Source organism: Panicum hallii, chromosome 9, assembly GCF_002211085.1.
Source record: "Panicum hallii strain FIL2 chromosome 9, PHallii_v3.1, whole genome shotgun sequence".
Classification (NCBI taxonomy): domain Eukaryota; kingdom Viridiplantae; phylum Streptophyta; class Magnoliopsida; order Poales; family Poaceae; genus Panicum; species Panicum hallii.
Window position 1 is genome coordinate 69,529,535 of NC_038050.1, and position 12,272 is coordinate 69,541,806.

The 12,272-nt window shown below is 45.5% G+C and overlaps 3 protein-coding genes across 3 annotated transcripts; 2 read left to right on the forward strand and 1 right to left on the reverse strand.

The window, feature by feature from the left end:
* The first annotated feature begins 617 nt into the window (after window positions 1-617).
* Window positions 618-2,099, forward strand: LOC112876338 (purine permease 3-like). Its single transcript, XM_025940427.1, has one exon. It carries the CDS (start codon window positions 754-756, stop codon window positions 1,927-1,929), a length of 1,176 nt encoding a protein of 391 aa, XP_025796212.1. The 5' UTR covers window positions 618-753; the 3' UTR covers window positions 1,930-2,099.
* Window positions 2,100-4,841: 2,742 nt separating this feature from the next.
* Window positions 4,842-6,302, forward strand: LOC112876925 (purine permease 3-like). The gene has a single exon (XM_025941105.1). The coding sequence runs from the start codon at window positions 4,947-4,949 to the stop codon at window positions 6,108-6,110; it is 1,164 nt and encodes a 387-aa protein (XP_025796890.1). The 5' UTR covers window positions 4,842-4,946; the 3' UTR covers window positions 6,111-6,302.
* A 335-nt stretch (window positions 6,303-6,637) lies between these two features.
* Window positions 6,638-9,398, reverse strand: LOC112876443 (bet1-like protein At1g29060). The gene is made up of 4 exons (XM_025940564.1): window positions 9,258-9,398; window positions 8,574-8,703; window positions 8,317-8,373; window positions 6,638-7,135 (listed from the first exon to the last, which is right to left on the reverse strand). The coding sequence occupies exons 1-4, from the start codon at window positions 9,281-9,283 to the stop codon at window positions 6,974-6,976; spliced, it is 375 nt and encodes a 124-aa protein (XP_025796349.1). The 5' UTR covers window positions 9,284-9,398; the 3' UTR covers window positions 6,638-6,973.
* Between the last annotated feature and the right edge of the window lie 2,874 nt (window positions 9,399-12,272).

The window sequence follows — 12,272 nt, forward strand, 5'->3', positions numbered from 1 at the left end:
GGTGGTTGCCTACGCATGCGGCGTACCGGTCAAACGAGCAGCAGTCCAGGGCCGTGGAACGCTGACCGGTTTGCTCACATGTTGCTCCCTGTCCCTGTGGTCAATCAACAAGCATGCTTTACCCGGTCAGGACAGAGAAAGGACATGACATGTTGGAAATAGTTGTTACATGACTCTTAAAATGTACAAATTTAAAATAAATAAAGCCCAACTAATTATCGCACAAGACGAAGAAACGCAGAAAAGTTCTTCTTAATTCAAACGCTTGCAAACGCTAGGGCTACTTATGATGATTTGAAAGGGATATCAAGGCCACCCAGTCGATTAGGATTTTGTTTATAAATCCTAATCTGCATGTGGAGTATAGCAGAATTTACAATAATTGCAGAGCCCAGGACGAATAATGGATATGATATCTGAAACTGAGAAACAAACAACTAGGCCACTTTACTTAACTGTGGCGTGTGTACTTGTTTTATGCCCGGCTGCAACTGCACGTGTGTACTTGTCTTCTCTTCCCCCATTCCGTGCTTTTGTGTTGACTCACCAACTTCGCTAGCTTCATTTATCTGGATCTCATCACATGTTCCGGCTTCTATATAAACCCTAGAGGCAGGCACACAACCAAATCATCAAGCCAAGTACAAGCAGAAGCATACGACAAGCTGAGCAGCTGAGCCTCTAAACTCCTGCCAACTAGGAGTAGGAGCCTGCAGCGGCCTGCAGCGAGAGGCATAGCATCATCTATCTCCCATGGCCACCATAACCGCTAGTGCCAGTCCAGCCATGCAAGAAACCGGCAGCAACAAGGCGTCCAGCTCGACGTCGCCTGATTGCACTACCACCGCCGCGCCGGCGCCGGTGCGCTACAGGCCGTCGCTGCTGGTCATATTCAGCGCATGCCTCGTCCTCATGGGCGCCGGCGGCCCGCTCCTCCTCCGGGTCTACTTCGTCCACGGGGGGAAGCGCCTGTTCCTGTCCGCCATGCTGCAGATCTCCGGCTGGCCCCTCCTCCTCCCGCCCATCTGCGTCTCCCTCTTCCGCAGCCGCAGGCACGGCGTCGCCAACCTGCTCCTCCCACCGCGCCTCGCAGGCGCCGCGGCCATCCTAGGGGCGTTCTACGCCGTCTCCTGCTTCGTCTACGGTCTGGGCTCGGAGGCGCTGCCGCTGTCCACGTCGTCGCTGCTTCTGGCGACGCAGCTCGCCTTCACCGCGGTCTTCGCTTTCATCTTCGCCGGTCTACGGTTTACGCCCTTCTCGGCCAACGCCGTTGTTCTGCTCACCATCGGCCCGGCTGTGCTCGGAGTCGGCCCCGGTGCAGGGAAGGTTGCTGGCGAGTCCTCGAGGGCGTACTGGACAGGGTTCTGCGAGGCCATCGCCGCGGCCGCGCTCGCTGGCCTCGTCCTGCCCCTAGTCGAGGTCGCCATGGCCCGGTACGGCCGCCGCACGGGACCTGCCGCGAGAGTGCCACCCCCCTACGTGACCGTGATGCAGATGCAGGCCGTGATGGGAGCCGCCGGCACGGTGGTGTGCCTGCTGGGCATGGCCATCAAGAGCGACTTCCAGGCGTTGCCGAGCGAGGCCGCCACGTTCGGGCTTGGCAAGACCAACTACTACCTGGTGCTCATCTGGGACGCCGTGTCATGGCAGCTGCTCAACCTGGGGATCATGGGGCTCATCACCTGCGCCTCGTCGCTCCTCGCCGGCATCATGATTGCCGTCCTCCTGCCGCTGTCGCAGGTCCTCTCCGTCATCTTCCTCCACGAGAAGTTCGACGGGCCCAAGGGCATTGCGCTCGTGCTCTCCCTTTGGGGTTTCGCCTCCTACCTCTACGGTGAGAAGGTGCAGAAGAAACGCGAGGCTCAGAAGATGGAGCAGCAGTTGGCTTTGGCTAAGAAGACCGGAGACCTGGAGTCGGCTGCTCCTTGAGAATCTATCTATCCTATACATTTCTCATTTCTGTCTGTTTAGGGTTGTGCAAGCATATATAGGGCCATACAGGTATAGTAAAAACAAATGATTTTCAACTACGAGGTTATTGTATCTTGTACGACATTGTTTCATTTGTAAGGAATGAAGAGAACACAGAAATTAATTAAGTGTACTGATGTAGTATCAATCAATACGATTTTTTTTGAAAGAAAAATAATATTTATCATTTGGTCACGAAGTGACTAAATTGGATGTTGCCATGGCCCTAATATGCACAGCCTCACCATGGGCCTGTGTGGTGTGGTGACTAGGGGTAATGGATCATGGCTCTAATGATCCCTTCAGAAACCGAATTTAGTTCTTAATCATGGTTAACTTAAAAATACATGGAAAATGATGACCTTTGAGCCCGATACCCTTTACCACTCTTAGTGATAAAAGGACCTTAGATGCATGCTTATAGCATAGTTGGGAAATTATTAAAATAGATGATTGCTAAATGTGTGATAACATATTCCTTCACGCCTCATAGATATTTGTATGCCTAAAATCTCGTGATTTAAACTGGTTGATAATGTGAAATTGTGAATGTGATGGTGGAAGCTTGTCTTTGATTTTGACGATCGCGAGTCTAACTGACCCACTATGACCTATATTAATGTTGCCACTTGCATCTCTAACCGTGGGCCTCAAATTTGTCTACGAAAATTTAGTACTTGTTTCTTTCGAACAATACTTTAGTACTTGTGTGTTTTTGAAATAGCTATATGTATTTCAAAATTTCTAGACCGCAAAGGAATAGAGAAGTAGAGGGCACAGTGAACCTCCGCTGCCTCTGGCTACAGAGCTCTCGGTAAGTTGTGCGTGAGCATGACCTGCGCGCACCACATAGTTTCGAGTTTCAACGCGGAAATATATCCTTTCCCAGTTGAACGTGCTCTTAGTATTTCACTAACTACTCTGAACGTCGGCGTGCCTCGAAGTTTCTGACACAACTTGTGTGAAAGAAGTTTTGGCGCAGCCGGCCTAGCTACTAGTTGGTGAATGCGACGATTGAACGTTGACCTTTGAAAATCCATCGGATAAAATATAAATCATGCCTAAATATATATGCCCCTGCTACTCGATCATGCGACGAACTGTTCACCTACTAGGCGAACGGCCGGTCTTGGCAGAGCTGTAAGTCTGCAGCTCGAAATAAACTTCCTGATATTCACCTTCAGTGAAAGTCTGCAGCATCATACTCACCTGTCCTTTTCTGGAATGAAGTGAAATGCGTGCTCTTACCTACCTACCATCCCAAGGAAAAGGGAAGAGCTAGATCGTATGATCGATCTTACTGACTACCACTACACATTAGCTTTCATCCGACGACCCTCTCGCGAGTGAATGTTCAGACAAATTAATCAAAGTCGGGCGGCATGATCGAGTCCAGTCGGTTTTGTCTCAGTAGGTGAATGTGTGTTTCCAGCATCTGCATCAGCATATGGTTGTGAGTTCAACCAACGCATACCGATGGAAAGCGAAAAGGCGGCTCTTTTCTCACGGTAGCTGCAGGGAAAATCGCCGGGCGGTGAATCCAAATTAAAGCTTCGCACATGATAGAACAGATAACCTTAACTCCTAGATAGCCTATTCCGACCATCTTTTTCTGCACTTTCAGCCAGCAATACTGATAGATAATACCTGCATGCTGTCAACATTGGTGATAATCTGCACCTGCCTATATAGGTTCAATATGATCATATACACAGTCCAGAATATTACAGATATATACAGCGTTTGGATACCTGAAATTAATATCACAAGGCACCGGTATTTTAATTTGTAAATGAATCTCTCAAGCTGAAAGAAATTAACTAGTACGTACAGAAGAATGGAACCGATCAAACATTTGATTTCGTTGAACAGAGAAACACAACACAGGTCAATAAAACAGGGACATGCAGCAAAGCTTACATATGCGCTGATTGCCCGGTCTTTGCAGCCTGCACCTTCGAAGGAGGCACCTCGGCTCGGCATCGTGTCTATGTGTAGACGCATGTGAAAGAATGGCGATGTGCTGACTGAATATTTGACAGTCACAGCTAGAGCTAGTCTCATACTAGCTAGCTTATTGGGTACTGCTAGCTACCTAGTAGAGCCGACGTAGACTGGTGCGGTAGACCCATTACCATTACACGTCAGCTAGCTAATCCCCTAGTCCTGTGGGGAGGGTGGTTGGTTATGAACAATTGGACATGGATGATTGCTACGCACGGGTCAAGCGGAGCGCAAGTCCAAAGCCAAGGAACGCGTGCTGACCGATCTGCTCATGCTGCTCTCTCATCCCTGTCTCTGTGGTCCACCTCGAAGTAGTATGCTTTACTCGGTCAGGACATGGAAAGGACATGGTATGTTGAAATGATCGAGCTGGCGGCTAACATAATAAGATATAGTAGTAAAACCTAATTAGACCCATGCAACGAAAAATCTCAGAGAATGATCAAATTTGCATCTTCTGTGCTCCACGATTGTCAAAAAGAAAAGGCCTGAAGTAATTAAATTAGCTGTTGAGATTTGCACTCAAATATCCGCAGACAGAGACAGTCGTAACATGGTGGTTTTGTCTGGTTTCTGCATCACAGATCTGATTCCAGTTCATGTTTGAATTGCATTTTTGTATGTCGAATTCGAAACTTATGGTTATAAGCACGCGCAGCATGTGAACCATTAGGTCTGTCACAAGGTAACTGCTCATTACTTAACCGTTCCCATGCGTGTGCTTCTCTTCCCGTTCCATGCCTCTTGTGTTGACTCACCAACTGCGTAGTGACTTGATTGATTTTCTCCGAGAAAATCATTCCCGACCAGCCTCTCTCTATATAAACCCCACTAGCCTGTCATGCACATCAAGCCAAGTACAAGCAGAAGCATCCAACAAGTAGATCGAGCCTCCAAGACTCCTGTTCTGCCAACAACTGTACAAGGCTGCAAGAGGCAAGCATATCATCAGAGTTCAGAACTTGCTGCCCATGGCGTCCATTACGGCTAGCGCAAGTCCAGCCATGCAAGAACCCAGCAGCAAGGCTGCGAGCATGTCTCCAGCACGCGCCACTGCAGCCCCGCCGGCTCCGGTGCGCAGCCGGCCGTCGCTCTTGGTCATTTTCAGCGCCTGCCTCGTCCTCGTCGGCGCCGGCGGCCCGCTCCTCCTCCGCGTCTACTTCGCCCACGGGGGACAGCGCCTGTTTCTGTCCGCCATGCTGCAGATCTCCGGCTGGCCCCTTCTCCTCGTGCCCATCTGCGTCTCTCTGTTCCGCAGCCGCAGCAAGGGCGTAGCGAACCTGATCCTCCCGCCGCGCCTCGCCGGCGCGGCGGCGGTCCTTGGGGCGTTCTACGCCATCTCCTGCTTCGTCTACGCGCTGGGCTCGCAGGCGCTGCCGCTGTCCACGTCGGCGCTGCTGCTCGCCACCCAGGTCGCCTTCACCGCGGTGTTCGCGTTCCTCATCGTTGGGCTCCGGTTCACGCCCTTCTCGGCCAACGCCGTCGTGCTGCTCACCATCGGCCCGGCGGTGCTCGGGGTCGGTCCCGGCTCCGGGAGGCATGCGGGCGAGTCATCGAAGACGTATTGGACAGGGTTCTGCGAAACCATCGCCGCGGCAGCGCTGGCCGGGCTTGTGCTGCCGCTCGTCGAGGTCGCCATGGTGCGGTACGGCCGACGCACGGGACCTGCCGCGAGAGTGCCCCCCCCCTACGTGACCGTGATGCAGATGCAGGCCGTGATGGGCGCCGCCGGTACGGTGGTGTGCCTGCTGGGCATGGCCATCAAGAGCGACTTCCAGGCGTTGCCGAGTGAGGCCGCCACGTTCGGGCTCGGCAAGACCAACTACTACCTGGTGCTCATCTGGGACGCCGTGTCATGGCAGCTGCTCAACCTGGGGATCATGGGGCTCATCACCTGCGCCTCGTCGCTCCTCGCCGGCATCATGATCGCCGTCCTCCTGCCGCTCTCGGAGATCCTCGGCGTCATCTTCCTCCACGAGAAATTCGATGGGCCCAAGGGCATTGCGCTCGTGCTCACCCTTTGGGGCTTCGCCTCCTACCTGTACGGGGAGAAGGCGCTGAAGAAGGTGGAAGCTCAGAAGAACGAGCAGCAGTTGGCTAAGAAGACTGAAGACCTGGAGTTAGCTGCTCCTTGAGGTGGATTTCTGTTCTGTTTAGGGTTGTGCACGCATATATATGCAGGTATAGAAACAATTTTTCATTACCTGAGTAGTATATATTTGTAAACATTTTGCACCACATTAATTCATTTGTAAGGCAGAGCAGAGACAAAACTAAGTACTACGATTGTATCAAAGAAAGATCAATACAGCTCTTGTCCAAGCCTACATTGTTTGGAGTACTAGCCAAAGCCAACACAAGGTTCTGAAATACCTAAATACAGCTCTTTTTTGTCCTCTGGATAAATGATGGTATATGGCTTCAGCTGTGAACAAAGATACAGATGGAAAGAGCACAACGGCATCGTACCAAAATTCTTACCTGTAGACGACAAGCGGCAACAGTTACCACTTCACCCGACTTGTGATCGAGCGCTACAGTGGCTGATGCTACAGCATTTTACGGTGTATAAACAGTGCGCCTGGACCCGGACAGCTACAGTCAGAGTCAGTAGCTAATTAGATGTGAACTTTTTTCTTGACTTTGTTGAGGTAGCTAAAGATGGACAAACGTGCACGGTTATTACAAGAATGTCCTGTCTGTCCAAACAAAACTTAAGCACGATGTGAAACCTAACTTCCACGAAGAAGCAGGAAAAAAAGGTACTTTATCTAATACAGACGTCTGCACAAATTCAGATATATGAGACTGCCTCCAGCAAACATGAAACAGCACCCAAGTTGGCATATCAACATAACCCCAAATGTATGTACAACATACAGAAGAACAAATGCCGTGTCAATCAATACCGACATGTGGTGCCATATCACTATGGCTGAAATTGACCCAGTTACAGTATTTCTTCCCCTTTCCTCTCCCGAAACAAATAGCTGGTATTTCATCTCCGGGAGAATTTGGACACAAGGTACACTAGAAAGAAGCAGCCAAGGGCAAACAGGACCACATGAACAAGATGGTTTGAACCGTTCTGTATGATGCCCTTGTTCATTCTCCTCATGTTGTTCTTGACCCCTGCCTGGGCCTTTGTCAGAGTCATTTGCTGCAACAAGAAATAGATGTAAATGAGGCACTATCATGGAGGCATATTCCATGTTTCCAGAACCAAAAGACACACATTACATTGTTGATGATCACTCACATGCTCTCAACAAACATAAGGAATATGACAGATAACAGAAATGCAGTTTGTGGTTCTTTAGGAAATATTTTATAGAAAAAATGACATGAAAAAACCCAGAACAAAACAGAAAGTTACATTTATGAATGATGCACCCTGCTAAGCTAGAATGAGTGGTTACATTCTAATTTACTTTACTAAATAATCTTTATCATTCTTCGTTCCAACGTATCAATTTACTTGAAATGAAGTAATGCTAAATCAACTACTCAACACCTGCGGAACTGAACAATAATCTAGATCCAGAGCAGGTCATTATCTTTTAGATGTCTTTACATCTAAAGGAAATGACAAAATAGCAAGCACTTAAAGCTTGTAGTTCAAATGCATGACACTAAAACATATAATTCCAGTTATCCCCTTTGTTTTTAGAAACAACTATTCTGTGGAATTTTAACATAATATGGCTGCACAAGGACAACCTGGACAAGATAGTCAATAATAAAAGTAGGCTCAAATCAGACCATGGAGGCTTTCAGACAGTCACGCATGATATAAGGACTTGCCAACCATGGCCACTCAATTGACTATAGAGAGACGGCCAAATGCATTTGAGAAAACATAACAATAAGAACATATGGCTCAGTGATGATCAAATTCCAATTATAATATGCACGCAAGATAATTGGAGCATATCATCAATATGAAACACATCACTAACAAGACAAGCCATCTGTACATCTCTGTTACAGCTAGGTGATTTTTTTTTCTCCCAAAGGGCAGCAAGAGCATTGGTGCAAAATTTATTAGAAGAAAAAGGAATTGGCCCAGCTTTTAGGAAAAACCGAGCCCAAAAACTGAACACCTGCATGATTCCAAAAAATGGAAACCGGTCTGACCTGCTAAAACACTACTGCAAACGACTGGGAAAAAACCCGAACACAACTAAACACCACCTCTGGCAACTACTACAACTAGGTGATTGGAACCTTCAAACAAATATATGTGCTAACAGCTAACTACAAATGCTGAATTCTGATGAAAAAGCCATTGAGTTCTCTTCATGATTTGCCCCCACGCTATTACTAAAATTAGTTACTCACCAGCTGAGATATGAAATCATTTTGATACTTGGCCTCTGATTGGATCTCCTGAGCAACCTGTGGTACAAAATCAATGGCTTATTTAGAACTTAATCAATGTCCAGCTAGAAGTACAGGGGCAAAAATACAGGTATATCATACTGTACATGCTAAAATGGTCACATAACATTGGTTTCATTTAATGAATAAAATTGGATAAACTTCTGAAACAGAGTTCATTAAATAACTCATAGGAAAATTCAACTAGTATAACTTACTCCTCTTAGCTTGCGGACTTGTCCACGAAGTCCGAGGATATGATCATCCAAATCAGCATTGATTGGGTCGATCTGGAGAGAAATCTCGCTGGAGCTTGATGATGCAGCAGGCCTGACAGTCAGCCCTTCCCAGCAGAACCGGACATTCAGATAAATGTACACAGTAGGAACAAAAATATCGACAGAGAAATCTTGTACTCCAAGAAACGGGCTCAAATACAAACTCCAACGTAATTAAGAAGTACAAGAGGTAAACCAGAGGAGCAAAAATTAGAACAGAGAGCCATCGCTGATAATCACTTGATGTGGGGAAACTTTGGAACCAACGGCACAAATATTTAGGGCGAACAACACGGAACCGATGCTTGTCACCAAGTAATTGAAGCATCAATTTCTCCTCCCTCCAGATGCTTAGGGTACAAATACTACAACTGTAATGCGAAGCTTTTTTGATGGCCAACAAGATGACAATCGACTGAAAGTCTGAAACCTAGCCCAACCTACCTAAACTGAAAACATACGGCATCAATCGTGCATACAAGAAGCGCCTAAGAAAGATTAGGGCACATCAAGCACCGCGAGAAACCAAATCGGAAATAGGCCACTAGGACATTGGGGATCAGCATCACGGCACAAACTAATCAACCAGCAAGGAGGGGGAGAAACAAACACAAAAGGGCGAACCTCGAGCCGTAGAAGCTGTTCGCCATGGCGGATGCAGCAGGGGCAGTTTCCGAGGGACCGAAGCTTCGAGATCGGCGGTGTAACCGCAAATTCGCTTGCCCCGCCGGCCCGCCCCGACCAACCGACCCAAGCAATCCCGGCGGTGGCAACCTGTCTCCAACGGTGCCCTCTGAACCGTTGTCTGTAGTCTCCGGCAGTATTCTCTAAATGGTCCTTTAAAATAGAGAATGCTACAGGTTACTTCTATATATATAGAGATTCTCTCTCCTCTTCTCTATTTTTTCTTTACATTTTAAATACTGAATTAAATAAAAATAAAATATGTCCATAGTATTTGAGGTATGATAAATACGTACATACAAAAATTTGGAACAAAATACGTTTCTAATATAGGGTTTAATATATATAGAACGAGATTTAGAGAATGTTGTTGGAGAGAAATAAGATATAGAAGAGAGAATCTTGTAGAGAATTATGTAAATGAAGGATATAGAGAACGACGGTTGGAGATAGCCTCAAGGAAGAGGAAGCCGGGCTCTGGTGGGGCCGTTATAATTGGGGGAAGCGGAGGGCGACGTGGCAGATCGGACGGCGGAGGAGTCACCGGTGAAGGTAGTGTTTGGTTCCAGAGCCAGGTGAGACGGAGCCGTTCCATTTGCATTTTGGGGATGTTTGGTTCGCGAGCCAGTGGAGCGAAGACGTTCCACCTAGAGAATATTCCCCTCAGATCCGGGATGGGGAGGCTCTCCGAAAACAACCGGACGAAGCCGCTCGCGAGCGGAGCGCTTCCCAGTCCGCTCGTCCATCTCTCTCCTTCAAAGAAACAAGGCAGCTACTTCACTTGACTCCTGAACCAAACACTGGATGGAGCCGCTCCGTTCCAGTTCACTCTGCAACCAAATAAAAAACGGAGCGGCTCCGTTCCAGTTTACCAAACACGGGACGGAGCGGGTATAGAGAACCAGCTGTGGTGATTTTTCTTTTGCTCTATTGACTCTTGTATATGTAATATATGTAAATAATATGCAAGGTAATCTAGGATGGATTTTTTTTCAAGGCCAACATTTGAGCTTCTGGAGCTGTCTCTTTCGGGCCAATGTGCTAAGTGGAGTCAATTTTGAGTTAGAATTAACGAAATGTATCAAATGTCCATAAATATAACCAAACTTCAAACTGCATCCATATAGGTTAAAAAAAACAGCGTCATGTTGTAGGGCAAAACTATCCGGCTACCCCCATCAAAAAACCAAACAGGCAGCTGTAATAACACAAGGTGATAGGTGGTATACTGGTGCTTGTACCACGAAAAAGGAGTCTTGATGCCTCCTGACAAACTCCCCTACCGAGAGTAACAATCAAGTGCAAAGAAGCAGACATACTACAACTGAATTGCTTCGTCTAGAGAAGTCTGCGATGCAGACTTTTGTATTGATTATCACGACTTGTTGATGTGAGAGCTACATCCATCACTCGTCACCTTGCAAGACCAGTTTCAGATATGTCAGCCTTAGTAAGATTAACATTTAGAGATAAAATGAATACAACAATATAATATACATAAGGAAGTGCATGGTTCATGTTAAATGTATTTGTTTAGTTGATGACTATGTATCTATAATTACGTATGTCTGTAACAGTTCTAAGATTTACAAATAATTACAGCAAAAGCTTAAATGTTGTTTGACATAAGTCTATTAGTTGTGGAATTATAAAAATAAATGAGAGGTCTGAATAGATGTATAAGTAATTTAGAAAGCTAATTGGATTCCTAATTATTTGTGTACAAGTGATTTTCAAGAGTGTTTAGTAGTTTGCTTGACCAATGTATGAAACATAACAATGGAAAGCATTCTATCTAATTTAGAGGTATATACTAACTTTGGAGACAATCTACGTAGAAGTCGACTTCTGTAGCATATATACAACACAAAAGATATAACCTTTTCCAAAAGCTGCGACATATTCTTTTCCAAAATCTTTTATAGGTAGACAACAAAAGGGATATCTGCAAAAGAAGATTTAAAAATAGTATGCGAAGAGCCATAAAAGTTAGCATATATGAAACCAGAATTTTTGTGCATAGATAAAAAAAGTTATGTAATATTACTTTGCTAGATGTTCTTTTACTGCAAGCGTTGCTTTTTTGACCTTGGATAGAGTGGACAATCGCTTGTATTGTTTTCTTCGAGTTGTTGTTGTACATACAGAAATACTAATTTTTAGAGTGGTTAGATCATGACCAGTATATCTTGGAAATAATATATGCAGCAAGGTATTGGTAGAACTTTAGTGTCCATCAGTGTCCTATAATTTCTATTGAAGTAAAGATTTTTATAATTCGTCCAATTATAATTTATTTTCAAATTTTTACATCTAAAATGTTTATACCTGTTTGTTGTTGTTGATTTCGTCATCAAGATCCATGTTTTCTGTTTCTCCAATGGGTTGCAAAACTTGAATTGATATTGAAAAATTAAGTATATGATAGCTTGGGTCAGCTAGAAAAAAACTGTAAGCAATTATATGGATGTTTTAGATTTGTACCTGATGTTCACTCTTCTTGGATCCTATAGGAACCAGTGGTAATAAATTTTCATGCATTGCCAATGTCCTTGAGGTGGATGCAATTGATAACACTTGGTATGATTGAGACTTAGGAAGGATTAGCTCCTTTCCAAATTTTTCTTTGATGACAACAACTTCAAATAAAGGTTCAGGTGCATCTATGCTTTTGTATAAGATATTGACTATAAAAGTGAATTTATATCCTATATAAGCAAGCACTTCAGTAGGAGTTTGCACGAAGTCATACTGCTTTCGAGAATCTCTGCATTTTTTTCCAATGAGTTTTGTTCCTCGTTTGTCAAAAACCATGAATTCAAGAGTATGTGTTCCATCAGTTGCTATGAATGGTATCTTGTACCTGAAATATATTGTATTCAGTATCATATACTATTGTTTATATAAAGAAGTTTTGCTAATATGTTAAGTGGGAAAATCTGGTTACTCATTTCC